Below are 19,201 nucleotides of genomic sequence, written 5' to 3' on the forward strand. Positions count from 1 at the left end.
CATTCCCTCAAGCGTCTTGTCATTACTTCAGCCAAACACACACACATACACACACAATTAATTGCCTCTGTTATACTAGAACCAGCAGCTGGAAAGAAAATCGATGGAAGCAACGTATTAGCGGCTAATCGAATACTGGAGGAAAAAGTATAATTCACGAAAAAAAAAAAAAAAAGAGATCAATTCCAAAAAAATAAAAGCTTGGAAAAAAAAAAAGGGGGAAATTTTTTTTTCTTCACTGTTTTCAGAAAGGGGGAAAAAGTATGTAATATGTTAGTGAAAGATTTCTCTTGAGAGACAAATAATAAAAAAGAAGAATGGAAAGGAATGAGAAAAAGAATGAAGAGAGGATCTCTTTCAGTTTTATTCTTTTTATACGTCTTCTTGCTTTCGTTATTCACTAATTGCTTCAAACCCGAACGTCAGAATAAATCTCTTTCTACTTGGAAAGCTTTCAAAACAAAAACAGGAAGAAAAGTTCTCCTAATAGGATAACTTTACGAGAAGGCAGACTTCAGAAATAAATTAGCGATCAAATAAAAACATCGACGCACTTCTTGTTGAACGACTGAGATTCCTTTATTTATTTATTTTTATTTTGCTCCGTTCTTAAGACCATGTGCTCTCTTATTTCCTTTATCCCTCCACCCAATGCTGTTTCAGAAACATCCGGAATTCTAAAAAAAAAAAAAAGGATAGCATAGGATAGGATTCGCAATTCTAACAGGAAACTGATTTCAATGGGAATCTAAAAGAAGGAATTGATTAGTATTTTGGTTTCCAGCAGCTTGAATACTATTTCTTCATTAGTTCAGTGTTCCAATTACTTAGTGTTTTTCTTTCACCGTTTATATGTAAATATATTTTGAATATGAAGTTATATAGTTTATTTTTTAATTTAAATCTTATAAATTTTAAATTACGCTGACCAGCTGTGACCGTTTGAACAGAAATATTTGATCAATTTTCGCAAAAGTTGAACCGACAAATTTTCATCGAATAATACAGGGTGGCGCGTGGTGTATCTATTTACTACAAATGAGAACAGAAAGAAAGGCGACGAGTGGTTTTAGTAACTTTATATAGTTATAAAATAAAAGTACACGCATAATTAATTGATAAAGTATACCTTAAGAAATTATGTCCACTAAATATCCTCAACCAGTAATGCTCACTTCAAGGTGATGTGAGTAAAGGCTTCCAAGACGCGTCTCAACGTAGTCGATTAAAGACACTGTTCGTTAAATTCGTAAATCGTTAGCAAACTTTGTGCAAAGATTTTCTACTCCTTAATCTCAGAAAACGTAGTCAGGAGCTGTTCAGTATGAGAAAAGGAATGGCCAGATCAAATCGCCAAAATGGTAAATGAGACAATTTTGAAAAATCTCTCATGCTAAAGTCAAAGATTTTTCAATCAACTGACATCTGCATCGGTCAACGGTCCATAGTGTATATATATATATATATATATATATACATACTAATTGCCCAACTTCCATTCTTCAAAAGATATTGGTATATAGCTCATGCGCATTCACCTTCATACACTGTAGTCAATTCAAATTGATAGATAAAATAAGCACCACCCTGTACAATAAATATACTGAAGTCAACGTATTTGACGAAAATTCAAAGAAAAATCAGATTAGAATGGAATGAATAAACTTTTGCAAGAATGTTTGCAATTGCTTTGTTTTCTTTCTTAGAGCAAAGAAAAATTCTCTTTTATAACACTGTATAATACGTGTGGTGTGTGTTCTATATAAGTTAAATGTATACTGTATATGAGAGGCACACGTTTTTACAGCTACATTTCATATGCTACTTGAAAAGAATTTCGAGACCTTATTAAAGGGGATACTATAAATTATGCAGATGAAAGAAAAGTGTATATTTAAGACTATTCCCAGGAGCGCGTTGATTTGTTTCACCAATTATAAAAAAGTGTTATTCTCTCAATTCGGGCATTAAGATCTCTATATCTGAATAGATAACACAGATTCTATTTATGGTATGAATTCTTCCTCTGTGTATCACAGCTCTTTAGCTGATAACGACGGATCACAAAATGGCAAGGGAAGATATCGCTGCAAGTCAACACTCTAGTGTGGGATCTATAGCGAATGACACTGAGTTCCGAGCATTGAGCATTGGAGAGGTTCCATACAGGTCTATAGTAAATTCATGTATATTAGATGAACAATGGAAGGAGAATGATCCTTTCAGAAAGCCATATGGTGAAACTCTTTGATGCGCATTCACTCTGAGACAGCCTACGTGTCACTTTAGACGCGGATCATTAACTGTGTTTGGTCGTATTAATAGGTAGCTATATAATGGATCCATTACTATAGCTTTACTCACTGGTGATCCAAAGTTATGGCCGATTTCATGGGCGAGCGTTATGTGAGAAACAATAGGAGGGACGTATTTGCCGTAGTTGAGTAGAGTAACGATCCCTGTATTTAAGCTCTTCAGACTTCCTCTGTAATGCTGAAAATAAAAATAAAAATACGTTATGGCCATGAAAATAAATGAACAATTAACTTGTGGTTCTCTCTACCAATAAAAAATATAAAGCGGAAAACGAAATGAGAAAGAACTACGGAGCACCTGTGCGTAACTATTGAACTGAATTTGAAATTGAACAATCAAAAGTTGACAGGAGCCAATGTTAAGAGTTGAACGAAAAGTCAAACATTCACCATATTAGTTAAGAGATTCCTTTGTATTTCAACACGTTTCAGTACAGTATTCAGTCAAAAATAAGGTTCTCTCGATATTTCAAAATACGTAATATGAGAACGAAGAAGTGAGAGTAAGTAAATTTGCTGAAGATGTTAAAACTAATGTAAGCTATATGAAGAGCCAAAGCTATTCAAATTTCTATAAATTCGTTATAATTTATTATTTTATCATTATTTAAGTAATGGGCAACTTTTTTCAGCCCCCTCGTTGGGAAATTTTCCGGTTGGGGCCTTTGTATTTGTATTATACAGAAAACATGGAGGGAACAGAGATGTGAATTTCCAGTCCTGAAGACCCATTTTATTCGCTTGGGAGACATTAATCGAAATTTTTTAGGGAATCTAGAACTTTTAGAGAAATATGATGTACACAGCAAGGAAATACGAGATACTATAAGATATTTCGATTCCGTGTTTTTGTGAGAATTCAATAATGTAGGTGTTCAGGGCCAGAGGCGTATTTGTGGTTTTGCCGCCTGTGGTGTATATGAATTGTGCCGTCCTTTTAGTCTAATTTTCTGGATAACTCTTATCTCGAATTCGTAACTTTGTGCTATAACGCGCTGGTCCCCCTCCACTCCTTCAATTACACCTGTGTCGCCAGGTCACTCTTTTGATCACTCACTGACATAGTCTCTTACTGTCTTGGCAAAGTCGAATTTACTTAGGGTAATATACAAATTTTGCCCCCCCCCTTCTCCCATTCTATTAATTTTTTTTGCCAGTCATTCCTTAAATTTGCCACCCCCTTTGAACTTGCCGCCCTGGCTTTAGCCTACTAAGCCCCCCTGTAAATACGCCACTGTTCAGGGCAGTAGCCATAAATTTATTTCGGAGGGGTATAACTGGTGTTGAACAATAGACTTAACCATGTTATTTCATAGAGTCATTTTCTCACATCTTAGATATGGTACCTCGCTAAGGCCTTAGGCAAGTGTTACTATACATGTGCAGTAGGATACAGTGAAATCTCGATATAAAGATACTCTGCGGATTAAGAAAAATATCGTTACACAGGGGTTATCGTTATATCGAAAGGCAGCATTATCATTACGCACCACCAAAATTTATGATGTTTTTAGCATATCTTCTGAACTGACGTTGTTAGGACCAGCATAAAATGCACCAAAAGTATTTATTCGCAGCAAAAAAATTTCAATTGATTAATTAATGAATAAAATTCAGTTAGTTGTTTAACCCTGTAAAGTGTTACCTCACAACGCTTTCATGTACTACACAAAAAGTAGCTTCACGGCAACTTCATTAACACTTTCGGCATGTAAAATGGTGCAAAATGCAGACGTTCTTAAACATCCTCGAAAGGAAAACACTAGTCAGGAATTTAAAAATATATTAAAGGTGGTTTTGAGTGAAATATAAAAAATATCGTTGTAGTGGGGTTTTCAAAATATTCTTAAAAAAATCGTTATACAGTATATAGAGGAATTTATCATAGTAAAGGATATCGTCATGTGGAGAGGAGTTTAACACTAGACTATAGGTAATTCCGAAGAAGATTCGAAAAAATGCCATTGTAGAGGAATCTATCACTACATCGATTAATGTTGTAGCGAGGTTTCACTGTATTTGAATTGAATATTTTCTCATTGTAAGTACTCTCTCTGGATTATCTTTGTTTATTTTATTTCATTTCGGGGTATCTCTATCTCGCTGAGTCATACATTTCACACTTTATCGTGCAAATCCGATGTATGTATTTTTTATTACCTGTGAAAGAAAAGCGAATTATACGGACTATGTGAAGTCTATCGAGAACTATAACTATCAAGAGTATATAACTATCAACTTATAACACTATCTTTACAAATCCGACATACGAATAATGACTAGGGGGCAGAAGCTCGAAATAAACTGAATTTTATGGAAAATATACACACAAGACTATACATTTTCTGATCCATACCTAAGCCAACGAATTAATATCTACCTATATTTCATGAAAATTTTGTGAATAAACTAGATGAGGATCAGAGAGAGAGCGCATTATTTCCATGCATATTCGTGTAAATCATTTATTATTCTATCTCCTTATCATTTCGTCTATTATTTATCATTTCTATTCTCCGTCTTTTCCATTCAGATGATAGTGTTTCAAATGATACTGAATAATAATCGATATGTAATGACAAATATTTATATAGACACTTTGACAGACTTTCGAAAAGGGCACAGAATCCATATTAAATGTTATGAAGCTTATAATTAACTCATTTACATCCTCCCACTAAATTTAATACCTGTCTCACTTCACTGCGTATCGATAAGGAAACATATTTTTACGTACTTTACAATCGGATTATTCCGGCTCGGTTAAAAGGGATAACGGATATACTCACAATTTGCGAATTATTCCGCTTAAGGATGGATGTAAATATTCAAGGATGTTAAACGTATCCATGATTCACGTTTATTGAAAGATGATAAATTCTATTTCTCTAAGCATTATCTTCATTATTTTATCTGTGGGTGAAATATTTTGATTCGGTCAGTTGAAGTTCGAATATTTATTATTTATAATTCAGTTAAAATCGAACTATTCAGACGAACATGTCAGAATAATAATGAATAATGGTCATAGGCGTAAACTTGTATGTAAACCCCCCCCCCCGCCTCCAAAATTTGTCACCATCTCCATAGTTACCTATGGAAATATTAGATTTGAAACCCTTCCCCCCCCCCAACAGCTCTGAGCCCTCCCACTATTTCCAATAACTTTACGCCTATGATAATGATACCATGAAATAAGCATGGAAAATATAGGATGGCGAGTTCTGACAATGCAGCGATCCGCTTCTGCAAAGAAAACCAAAAACCTAATTCCCGCAGTTACGATTACAGCAACAAAATTCCGAAAAATTCTAACAGCAACACTCAACTTTTATGCATTGCAAAGTAATCGGCGCAGTAAAAACCATAAATGACGTTGAAGCGGTACCTGCAGCATGATAAACGCCGGAACTAGACGCAGACAAAGAAACATGCAAAGTACCAATGCAGATCACATTACTGACACAAGTCCCCCACCGAGGGCTTAGCCAACACCATCAATAGCAAAAGGCCTCCGCGCGAAGCTCATGACCTGAAGTCATTGGGTATAGCAGGGCGACGCATGTGCCATCTTTACCCTTTTTGTAGTATATTCACACACGCACGCACGCGCACACGAACACACATGCATGCACGAGCTTCGCGCGGACGCCTTCTGCTACAGATGGTGTTGGCTTAGTTAGTGCCCTTAGCGAGATCTTTTTCCTTATCTACGCCTTGCGCCGGCATTCATGGTGATACAGGCACCGTTTCAACACCATTCATGGTTTTTCATTGCTCCCATCACTTATCAATGTATAAAAGTGAGTGTTGTCATTTGAATTTTTCGTAAATTTCTTACTGTGATCGTAACTGCGAGAACTTATGTTTTGTGTTTCCTTTCATTCTTGAGCGGATACTTTGAACCGTTGACTTTTGCTGCTGTCAGGGGATTGCAAACTTATTTTATGACCAACCTGTAGAAACCAAAAGGAAACGAAACTGCGGCAATATTCGGGATTAGTGTGCAGAACACTGTGTGCTTATATGTTATCGGAATCATTTACAATGCTATCGAAGATGTAGTTCAGGGAAAATGGTAGAACGTGATTTAAAAAATTCGAGAACTGAAAGTAGGTCCACCTATACGTTCACGATCTCTAAAACTTACCCCGTTTTTTTCACAAACACCCCCGGCATTTTTGAGATCTCCAGTCCACGCCAATCCTAGAGTTCCTCCTTCAAAATCTCTGTAAGTGAACATGTAAGCCAAGCAGAATGCATCGTAATCTTCTTCAGAAAAGAGCTCTAGAAATTTTTCTACACCATAATTTCCCGGAAATCTATATTCGGGGTCTTTTAAGGCTTCCATGGTGTGCACTTTGATCCTCTTTATAAGAAACGAAATGTTGTCGGGCCTTCCATCTTGATCAAAATCTACGGACAGAAGCAAATATTACTGTTACGTAATAATATTTGCTCGACTCTTAAATCTCTCTCAAGAAAAGAAAAAAGTTTTTTCATTTTATGCATATGTTGTAGATGTGTGTTAAATCTGGTGATTATGCATAATCATGATTAATATTATGCATAATCAGAGGCGTACGCAGGATGGGGGCATAAGGCATTGGTGTCCTCCCACCCACAAGCCAACCAAAAATTCAATTTATTTTAAAGAATTTGATTTAAAATATTAAAATATCGAAAGTAAATACCTTTTACATGCTATTTTAATCAATTTCTGTTACTTTATATGGTTTTGAGAAGATTGATAACTCAGAATTATTCTGGAAGAAATTCTTTGCGCTGCCCAAAAGGTAAAAGGTCGATCCTGCGTATGCCACTCTGCATAATCACCGACCATTTTGGTATGTTTCATAAATTCTGTTCACATACAGTATTGCGAATCACACTTAACGGTGATTATGTGATTATCCCTGATTTGTATACGCATACATGTGCACCTGCGATTTTGGTTTTGTTTGCACATGTTTATGCATGTAAAGTTGTAAAGAGAGTCAACATTATAAGAATGACAATAATTTTTATTTTTTATCTTTTCACTCTTATTTTCGCTTAATTTAATTTTTTATCGCAAAATACGTGTGACGTACATATTACGTACGTGGGCAAAACTAATAAATTCATTGAATGAAGAGAAGAGAAATTATAATTTTTTTTCACATTTATGAAACTTACCAACCTCATTTGGGAATTATGCATTATCGTTGGTGATCGTGATAGAAGTGGTGAAATTTATAAAACTTACCGAGACGATTGGTGATTACGCATAATTACCATTTTATCACATTTACTGTAACACATACATTGTAATTGTATGTTAGAAATAGATCTTGTAATACATTTCTTGGCAAAGTTACTTCTAGGAAGACGTCTTAGAAGAACATTGTTGGCATCCTGATTATCAAACATCATTTATGATCATTATTCAATGATAAATGCATTATTCAATCTATCAAGTGAAGTATTTTTTTCTTAAATTTGCGTTTTAGACAAATCAAAGATTTAGACAAAGATTAGACGGTTTAGACATGAAAAGATCAAAATACATTTTCAGGTGTTTTATGCACAGCTGTCTTTTTAAATGAAATATTCTGATTAACGTATAAAAATTCGAATTCATTCTCTGCAGCTGCAGATAAAACGCAGACTGATCCAAGCATATGGACAAGTGTTGGCAGTAAATTGCTGAAAGACACGCCAAAATATATTACGTAAGTTGTTTATTTATTTATTGTTTTATAGTTGATGATTTGATAGTGTCTTGGCATTGGCGAATTACTGTGAACAAATACAGTATACCATACTGGTAAACTAATGTTTCAATTGACCTTCTCAGGGGCATTGACGGGATATTTCACCACCCTAAAAGCTTCTTACTTTATCATTGGCAAGACCAGGCATTTTGTAGAGCTTGTTTCTCAATTAAACACTTTACCCTGTACCCTTATTTTGTATCTGTGGAAGAAAGCCTACTTCACTAATCCTTTGAGCGGTTTTTAAAATTTCACTGATCTGCATTATAACTGCCACAGTGGAAATCACCAAACCTTCTATAAAATGCCGTAATGTTAAGAAGAATATTTTTTGTTTGTGAATTTTGTGCAGGTGATAGTGCTTTCCACCAACTGAGAGAATAATAAAAAATATAACCGAGGAAGAGAAATACTCTGGTTTTTCTATTATTTATACTGTACGCATATTCCTATGTTGGGCGTAAATTATTATATAAAATATAATTTACGCCCAAGAAGGCGAGCGTCAGCTGTTTCACCCACTTCTGGCGGGTGTGAATGAAATGGAGACGACCTTCCATATAGGCGACAATTTATATCTTATTCCGGCGTGATTGCTTATACTGATAATCAATGAGATTGGTATATTCTGGATTGGATAAATTTAATTCAAGATTCTATCAATACAAGTAAAGATAATTGTGCGATTATCTACATGAGGACAATGGTGAGATTACGGACTGATTAACTGTGGACGATGTTATGATCACAATTTTTATTTCAGATTCCTTATTGTACATATGCATATATGAAATATCGGTGTTTGTTATTTTCACATAAATTAAAAAATTTCCGGATATATACAGTTTGTTATTTTTTTTCACATAAATTAATAAATCACACCCATCCTTCGAGAACGCTTCGATATCTCTTTGAGATGGGAAGTGGGGGTATGTCTGGTCTTTCAATGCTCAATGTCCGCATATTGCTATACTGTCCCGAAGGGAAGAAATACCGTCTCGCTGCTGTTAGCAACTTTGAACAAAAGCTGACTCCGCCCACGTGCCGTTGATATGCCAGGTTGGGGAGGGGATCGAGTTCATGTCCGCGAAAAAAAGCCTGCTTAACAGAAATATCTAGGCTCTGCATTGCCGCAATAAGGTTTTAAAGAGGCGAGATATCTCATAATTGCCGAAATACAAGACATTGAGGTATCTCGTCATTGCCACTGAGAAGGTTAAAAAAGATACGGCATTTTAAGGGGGGTTTTGGGATTTCTGCTATGCTGCAGAAAGAGTTAAATTACGGAGGTATTCTAGACCAAGTTGTAAAAAACTTATCATCTAAAACAGTGGCTCTTAACCGGGGATGCGGGAAATCATTTTTGGGGGTACGAGATGGAAAAAAATTACATGTTGACTGTGATAATCAGGTAAATTGAAATGATGATAAAAATTAAATTTTTAAATTCTTAGAAAATATGAATCATACCAATATTTTGACGTCTGATCTTCTGATTTTTGTTCGCAGAAATGCGCCATACGAATTTTGAGTTGTAAAAGTTTTTTTTTCGATTAGCGATCGTACTTATTTGCCATTTTGGCTGAGAAAAAACACCATTATTCACTTAAACTATCAAGTACAGGCAAACTAAGATAAAAATACCCTTAACCCCGGCATAATTGCAACAGAAGCTTTGTAAATAGTTTTTTAATCAGTTTTCGTTGCTGAACAACATACCAAAAATCAGACAAAATCGGAAAACGCGAACATTCCTAAAAACAGATTTTAAAATTCTGTTTACATGGTGAGATTGGGAATACCAAGACAACTTTTTCCCCTCGTACGGAAGAAAGATTTGTACCCCATTGGGTGAATTTTCGTGGTTCCTTACTCCTTTCCCATGATCGATTGCGATTTTTCTCTATTGCCAAATGAAAGAAACCAATTTTTTCATTTTCCATATAAACGGAGCTAAAATTGCGGGCAGTGATGTGTCCTGTCAGATTGTGTGTTTTTCAATACTCTTGCGAGATTTTCTGATTTTTTGTGCACATTCATAGTTCTAAAACAACTAATTTCCTGTGCAAGGATGACGTCACTCTCCGTTACCATACAAAGGTTTTAACAACTGGTTGTTGCGAAGATAATTTTTTTTTTGGAAAGAGAAAATTCAACTGTCTTTGCGGGGAATCGAACCCACGTCCTTTCACATTCCGGGTGAGACGGTCCCGTTCAGTGCACTCGAGCTCCAAGGAAAGATTGAGATATTCGTTGCCTCTGTAGTCTAGTGCGTTCACCCGGAAAGTGAAAGGACGTGGGTTCAATTCCCTGCAAAGGCAGTTGATTTTCTCTTTCCATAACAACATCCAGTTGTTAAACCTTCGAACTAATTTCCTGCATAAAAATGGGCATTACTGATATTTGTGTGGTTTGTGAACAAAAATTAGACAATGGAACAGACGTAGTTAAAGTTTCACAAAATGGAGCAAATGGTACCTCATACAAAATTTTCTTGATTGGGAAATCCTCGGTATTTGTCAAACTAATGAAGGAGACTGAGCTTCGTTCTGTTGCAAAAACATTTTGTTCTGATTCATGCCCACATTCTGATATCGCTGTCGCTTGGGAGAAAAGCAATGAATGCTTCTGTATTATGACTGCACTGCCAGTCAGTGGAATCCACAGATAAACTTCGTCACCAAATGTTGGTAGTGAAGAGAGCCGGAGCAAAATCATTTGTAACACCTGAACGCCTGCCCTCGACGGATTCTTCTACAAAATATCATAGCTATCGAACTTACAAATAAGTATCTGGAAAGCTACTGCGGAAAGAATCAAGCCAGAAGAATGGAGTTGTTACGTAAAAAATAACTCATGCTACCCAATACTCTGCGGCTTACCACCAGCCGGTGTCCACCCGTGCACGGCCCGGGGGCCTCAAGAGAAGAGGGTGCCTCACAAAAATGAGAACCGGTTGAAGTTTTCGAGAATTTGCTAGGTAGGGCTTCAGAAAAATCACTTGGCCCAGTTCCCATGATGCTCTTGAGACGGCGCACTGCCACCAGCTCCAGATTATCCTCTCAATAGCCGCCTGGCAGTAGAGTGGCTGGGAGCTAGCCTCTTACTTTGTAGGCATCTATGTCTACTAACATTAATAAATTCCCTGGACGGGATTATGCTGATTCCTTGGGATCACGTTGTTGTTGTTATTATTATTATTATTGTTATATGATTCAATATTTCTACAAGACAAACTGCGCTATTTTACGATGCGGATGTAAGCGTAAGAGACTGCTCTGTTCAACAGCTTGTGGGGTGTGCCAAATCAATGGATGTAAAAACAACAACCTCACTTCTAACTATGAATCTAATGAAAATGGTAAATTGAAGTTGTTTTGTTTCCTGAAACATTTATGTAATTATCTTTCTTTTGTCTCTTCTTTCGTTCTGTCATCTTTCTCGAGGGTGGTATTTTTTTTTTTTTTGGTAATTTTTTCTATCTTTTCTCATATTCCGTATTTGTATGGTAGTAACAATAAAGTATTTGAATTTAAAAAAAAAACCAAGAATTTAAAGCAGGAATTTGAAAGGAATAAAGGGCTTTTGTGTGCGCTTTGAAGATACTTCAATTTTAAGTTGTGAAAATAACGTAGAATATTTCCATTCAAAGCGTACATCAAGTTGCCTTTGCCTTTAGATCGAGAAAACCACTTCACCATTTAAAAATTCGTTTTTAGGAATGTTCCCGTTGTCCGATTTTGTATATATTGTTCAGTAATGATTACTAATTAAAATGCAATTTAAAAGCTTTTGTTGCAATTTTGCCGGGGTTCATTCACAAATTGCCTAGACTAATTTCGTTGTTTGTTTACATTGGTACCTCGTGTTATTAGCATATTGTGCTTAGCTTTGATATTGTCGTGAACACACACGATGTCAAAAAATTTAGTCAAAGTAACATTAATTTATAGTTTTTGTGGCTGGAATCAATAAGAGAAGAACTATTCAAGGAATCCTTTTTTCCAAATCTCAAAAATGTTAAAAAATAGCAACTTTTTTTTTTTAGTTTCGCGCGGTTTTGAATCAATTTTCAAAATAAATAAACCTAAAATGAAATATTAGTTATAGTCGAAAAGGCATTAAACAGTAAGTGATAAAATTCATAGAAATTAATTAATGGATAATGAATGGAATTGATTACAGAAAACAACTGAATTTTCTAACATAAAAAACGCATTATCCAAAGGGTGCGAGAAGGTAAGTTGCATTACACTGGAGGTGAGGGAAGGAAAAAAGGTTAAGAACTATATACTGATCTAGAAAAATGATCAAATGCCCACGTGTTCGATAATTATATTTCTATGGGACATATTTGACGGAATCATTCACGGAAAGTCAGGTTTATTTATGTTTTGTCGAAAGCTGCTTTCATCCAACACGTGGCTTAATAACTAAGATATAAACTGGTTCTTACGCACACAAGATGATATAGTATTCTAATTTGATCATGAAAAAGAAGAGGAATACATTGACATTGAGCTGAGAAAAAAAAAGTTGAAATAGTATTTCTTCTCATGGAAAAGAAAACGTCTGAAGGAAAACGGTTGTTTCTTGTTTTATCAACGTTACGCACGCAGCGTGTCATTCCCATAGTGAAGCAACACGAATGGAGGTTAGTAGTGAGAAAAAGACTTAAAATATATATTTTTTTTTTACGTATTGCATACATTTCACTTGAAGCGTGTCGAAAACAGCACGTCGGTTTTCCTCAAGGATAACGGGCGTTGCTTGGCGACCCAATGCATTTGTGGATTCGATCAATTTTACTTTTCACGCTGGATGCCCAACGGAATCTGAAATGGCTTTTAAAATATATATGTACATACAAAATAAAATGCAAAAAACCTAACAAAAATTTTTTTTGACTGTCACACAAAACCGCCGAAAAGATACAAACTGTTTTCTTTTTTTCTCCCTAGAAGTCTCTTATAACGTAGATATAAAAGTATGGGTACGAGTCAAAAAATGATAATTGGGAAAAGATATCACCAAACGTACCTAAGAATATAAAACGGGGAAAAATGATTTCTAAGATTTATCTTCACTCGAATGACCAAACTCCTGTGGTAGTAAATTACCTACGCTATGATATACATTTTTTTTTCTTTCTCGAGGATAATGGACTGCTTATTGAATTACGTTTATCATAAATTTCCGATAACCATTACTCAGAGAACTTTATATCTGAAGAGAAGCTCGTAATGTGTAGAATATTATTCTTATAATCTCTTTTTACCTGTGTGTAACTGGACATATAATTTTTCTTTTCCCGGATGCATGTTAATCTTATCTACAATCCATTATAAGGTGTTATTCTTGTGGTGCTTGTTTTATGGTATGTTTTAGGAAAGACAAATACTGTATCTGTATAAAAAAACGTTTCTTGTTTTTTTTTTTTTGTTTTTTTTTTTCAATGTGTTGTTAATATTTTTGCAACTCCCAGATAACTAGATAATATAGTATATATGGGGTGTGTTACAAAGATTGGCACGAAAAATATAAACATTTACAGTTGATTCTGAAGGTAAAGAAAAATATGAAGAAAGATATCAGAATCGGAGAAAAAAATTCAGCTATGTGATAGTGGCATCCTAATAAAATAATAGTTGAGGAAATATATATATTTTCTTATTATACTGGGAAAAAAATTAGCACGTGACATTTCAACTGAAATTTGTGGAGATAACGGTGATATATATTCTTGATTTTTCCAATTCTTTTTGCGTACTTTAACACCCGAGTCTCAAAAAAGTGACAAGAATCAAGAATTTCACTCATCGATATCTCGGCGAATATTCATTGAAATGTCTCGGACTGAATTTTTGTCTGCGCAATCTTTTGATTAAAGCTCGCATAAGAACTTTCATATTTCATCCTATTATTGTTTCACGGAGAGGCCAGTACCATAGTTGAATTCTCCTTTTCTTGCTCATATTATTTTCATATTTTACATCAACTTCAAAATTAGCCAGTAATTTTTTTATTCCTCTTCGTGAAACACGCCGTATACATAGAGTAAAAGTGTTGCCAATAGAAAAATACCAGGGATTCTGTATGTAAAACTATAAATGCTTGCATTTTAAATTTCTTTTTTTTTTCTCACTCCGGGGATCAGATTATATTTTCTAAACAAGGCAAAGTGGAGTCCATCCGTATATCCCAGTGTGAAAAGGGAAAACGCTATTTCGATTTAATTAGAATAACTAATACTACACTGCTGGCCACCGTAAATGCAAAACCCTGAAGGAAGCATGCAAATAATATGAAATTTACAACATGCATTAGCGGAGGTGAGATATGCAAATGATTAGAATTTCAGCGCATATGCACATCACGCGCGCCTGTGGCGCCACTTCAAAGCGCTATTTAAGGCTTGGAGATTTCGACGATTTGAAGTACGGCAATTGTGTTTTTCTCGTGGTTTTTTTTCAAAAAAACGATCAATTATGCCTCGTAGAAAACAGCGATCATCTTTTGATCAAGTATCCGAGTTCGACAGAGGAAGGATAGTGGCCTACCGAGATTGTGGATTATCTTTCAGGGAAATCGGTAGTCGTGTTGGACGAAACCAAACAACTGTAATGCGGATATGTGATCGTTGGATGCAGGAGGGTACGACGGACCGACGTGTTCGATCGCATCCACCTCAGTGCACCACTTCACGTGATGACAGGCGTATTGTGCGTATGGCAGTGACGGATCGCTCAGCCACATCACGAACCATAGCACAGCACATTCAGTCTGTACCGCATCATCCAGTGTCTGCGCGTACCATTCGACGCCGTTTACAGCAGAGTGGTCTGTCCGCAAGACGTCCATTGCTTCGTCTACCCTTGACGCAGAACCACAGACATCTCCGCCGCCAATGGTGCGATGAAAGAAGGATGTGGACGGCACAATGGAATGAAATTGTCTTTACTGACGAGTCACGCTTCTGTCTGCAACACCACGATGGTCGGATTCGAGTCTGGAGACACCGGGGAGAGAGGATGCTGAACAGCTGCGTTATGCACCGCCACACTGGTCCTGCACCGGGTATTATGGTATGGGGCGGTATTGGATATCACTCTCGCACTCCTCTAGTACGCATTGCCGGTACTTTAAAAAGCCAGCGCTACATCTCCGAGGTGTTGGAGCCAGTTGTCCTTCCTTACCTTCAGGGCTTGCCCACAGCCATATTTCAACAGGATAATGCGCGACCACACGTGGCACGCATTGTCCAAAGGTTCTTCGTCAATCGCCAGATTGAATTGCTTCCCTGGCCAGCTCGCTCGCCGGATCTTTCGCCGATAGAAAACATGTGGTCCATGGTTGCTCAACGATTGACCCAGATTACATCCCCAGCTGCCACACCAGATCAACTTTGGCAACGCGTGGAAGCTGCTTGGTCTGCTGTACCCCAAGAACACATCCAAAGTCTCTTTGAATCAATGCCGAGGCGTGTGGCAGCGGTGATCTCCAACAATGGTGGCTACTCCGGCTACTGATTTTGGCAGGAACCACACTTCACAGAAGTCTATAAATTTAATCATTTGATGCTTGGTCAACATGTTATCTACAAAATAAATATTGTTGCGATATCTCTTGTCTTTCTTGGTGTTGCAATTTGGGTGGCCAGCAGTGTATATTCCATTTACATGTTGAAAAATTAAATTTGCAAATTTGATCTCACATGTTCAATATTTTAATGTAGTCTAACATAATTACGCAGCCAAAACGAATAATAGACGACTAGCGAAATTATTTCCATAAAGAACTGAAATAAATGTGAAACTTTTTCGAGGTGGAAACTTTTGTTAGTTTCTTAGCGAATTTTCCCGAGAATTATTTTGTTTTCCCTGTTTAAATGCAAACGGTTGTTAGTTTCATTTTAATTGTTATCATTTCTGAACGTACGTTCTAATTTTTCCCATGTATTTTCGGTAAGGTGATTTCATCTGGCGGTTTTAGGTTATAAGAGGATTGCACAAACGTTCTTGTTAAATTAGTACGAACAGGAAGTGCTCCAGAGGACGCTTCTAATTAATGACACGAGAAGAGGAAGGGTTAAAGACCTTTTACTAACCTTTTTTAATTACTTCTTATCTCAGTAATGTGTGTGGGTGTGTATGTTGGAAAGATGGTGGGTGTTGTTTAACCGATCGTTAATTGTGAAATCCTATTTACTTGTTGAATAAAACTTTCTAAATCCCCTTTAAAGTTTTAAATTTTGTACATAATTGAATTTTTGCTAAATGGAAACATAATACATGGTTGTGCCATTAGATCAAATAAAAACAAATATATATTCAAGAGTCTAAAAATAAAGAGAAACTGTTTTAAAATTAAGTTCACCAGAAAAGCAATCGCTTTTATTTAATGCAAATCTGAAGGTTAGCGATGCCGAACAGACTATGTACTTATTTGTAATGTACTACAAATTCGTAAAATTTAAATCTACAAAGAGGGGAACTATTCTGAGAAGTAAATGGAGAAAGACAGAAATAAACTGTGGGAACCTCTTGACCAACCAAGCTTAACATTATTCTTTCGCCGAAAAAACATTTTCATCTCGAGTCTGATCTCGTCTAACAACCATCTTAGCATTGGAAATACAAGGCTTTTTTCGGAAAAAAAAATTTAACAAAGCAGGAAACGAGCGACTGAACGTTTCACGTTTGGTTGCTTTCAACTCAATGCTCTACTCTTTTGAATAATGAAATTGTGGAAGACCATTCTTACTCACACGAAAACACGAAAGATCTATTTGATCGGCAATCGCTGCATAGTTAAAAAAAAACTTCTTTAGTTCAATAGTTCGAACTCTTTTTTCCATTTTCATCTTCTTCGAAACGTTATTATCAGATGGACTAATTTTTAACCGAGTTTCATTTATCCGAAAGCACTGAATTTATGTTAAAAACTTCAAAAATAGAAAAATATCAAGTTTTTTTTTCGTTATCGTTAAAAAGAAAGAGTTGGAAAATTACCTGTGTTTTTGTATATATTGTTCACTTTTTGTACGTGCCGTGTCATGGTCTCTATGCACGCTTCCTCACTTCCCATCTTTTGGTAGAAAAGGTGATCGGCCTGTAAGTATAACATGCACGTAGTCTTTTGAGGATCTATAGCAATGTGCCTGCCATCTGGCCGGTCATCTGTCCAGTGAGTCCGCTGATTTGACCGAACACCGTATGGCTCCGAATCACCGTAGTGATCATAATCTTTATAGTGCAAAGAGTCACCGTCACGCCAATACACCAGTTCATTGTGATCGTGTTCGTTTCCACCATCATCTGATGACAGCAAAGTACGAACGATGCGGTGTTTCTGGCTTGATAATTGCCCAGCGCTTGTTCTGTTCAGTTTATGTTTTTGAGGAATGCGTTTAACAGCAGCTGAAGGTTTTCGCCTTCGCTTGTGGCGAAAATAATATTTGGATTTTAAATAAAGGCTGTTGTTAGGAAATTTAGAGTGTTCGTGCTTATATACACTATTCGGCAATAAACTCGCATGAGGAAGTGGCACGGCCGATGACGATGAAGGCGATTTATCTATCACATGTGAAGACTGACGCGACGCCTGATGGAAGTGATTTGGTGCTGATGAGGATGAACTGAAGCTGTTGTTCCCAATAGGAAAATGGACGTCAGAAAGTTTATAAATGACAGAATGAAATGGCTGAGGTGTATTGGAAAAGAAGCGAGATGAAGGCTCTATGAAAAACTCTTCCATTCTCGTTCTGATGATTGCATCTAACAAACCGTCGCTAGTCAGGACACCTTCCACGGAAGAGTCATCATCATCTGCAGTGGTGAAAAAAAGATGAGTTATGCAGATAAATGATTCGCGACGAACGATGCATTCAAAAGTTTAATAAAAAAAAATGGGGTAGGGGCTGTGTCATAGACACTGCCGCAAGTTTTGACGTGAATACGTTCCTTGTGCTTTGAATCGCGTGGTAGGTACTGACATAATGAAATTGGTATCATTGGATTCGTCTTCGGAATTTCTAACAGAAGACGCCATTGTCTTCTAATTGCAAACCTCCCGAGATGTAGCTTAAGCGATTTTGTTACGAATAAGGACCACGAGCCTGGTGCCTAGACCGGAAGACGTATCGAAATCAGAGTGGCATCATCGGATTTGTCTTAAAAATGCCTATCAGATGACACCATTGTCTTCTAATATTTGCTTTGCGAACCTCTCACTCGAGGTATAGCGCAAAATAATTTCATTGCGAATACGCGAGTCTGGTGCCAAGACCGGGAAAGGTATTAAAACCAGAGTGATGTCATTGGATTTGTCTTTACGAGATCTATCCGCAGTCATCAAAAAACGCTGATATATCCTGAATACTTCCTGAGGTATGAGCGCGTTTAAATTATTTCGTTATTCAACTTTTTGCGAATGTACCCAGCATCATCAGATGATTTAAAAGACGTATTCATGTCAAAATATACTTCGTTTCCAGCAATTAATAACATTGATGTTATTCGGGAAAACAAAACATTGCATTCTCTGAACACTGAAAACCTATTGCATTAGAATGTGATACGTGAAAAAAAAAATCTTAGAGAAACATGTAGCTTTTTCTTATGATCGAGCATCTTATGATTCAATAAAATTAACACTCTATACGCATTAAATAATTTAGTAGTGTTTTAAGATTTGTCCCTGCGTTAACTAACAAGTAATTTAATTGAGTATATAACCAAGAATGGCCAATGGATAAGTACGACGCCACGCACACTGGCGCTTGTACATAGTGCCTACTTAATCGAAAAAATTGACTGGATTCGCTTCTTTCTGTCAACTAACCACTAAATCGTCAACTTGCAGTTTGATAAATTAACAACTCAAAGCACTGTTTGCACGTTCTGAACACACTTAAAATTAAAAGTTGACCCCTAAATTTTACTTAACCCGTGTAAACGGGCCTTAACTCGGATAAAAACTTTTAAGGTATCCGACTACATTGAAAACGTCATTTTGGAAGAAAATATCGATTTTTATTTCTTATGAAATACCTATTCTTTGTGACTCCAAAACTGGCATTGCTTTGTTTATATGACGCTCAGAACCGAAGTTACGTCCACTTTAGTGTTG

General features: G+C 36.4%; 1 protein-coding gene across 1 annotated transcript in view; it reads right to left on the reverse strand.

Moving 5' to 3' along the window:
• The window catches only part of LOC149080055 (disintegrin and metalloproteinase domain-containing protein 10-like), an 86,675-nt gene that overhangs the window by 24,151 nt on the left and 43,323 nt on the right, over positions 1–19,201 (reverse strand). Inside the window, exons 4-6 of the mRNA XM_089238999.1 lie at positions 17,083–17,898; positions 6,466–6,731; positions 2,365–2,493 (exon numbers count right to left, since the gene is read on the reverse strand). Of these exons, the coding sequence (XP_089095125.1) occupies positions 2,365–2,493; positions 6,466–6,731; positions 17,083–17,898 (1,211 nt within the window). The remainder of the gene's footprint in view (positions 1–2,364; positions 2,494–6,465; positions 6,732–17,082; positions 17,899–19,201) is intronic.

This window comes from Pholcus phalangioides, unplaced genomic scaffold (assembly GCF_987345545.1).
Source record: "Pholcus phalangioides strain wild (caught in Gottingen) unplaced genomic scaffold, Ppha-v1.0 ptg000011l_1, whole genome shotgun sequence".
NCBI lineage: Eukaryota > Metazoa > Arthropoda > Arachnida > Araneae > Pholcidae > Pholcus > Pholcus phalangioides.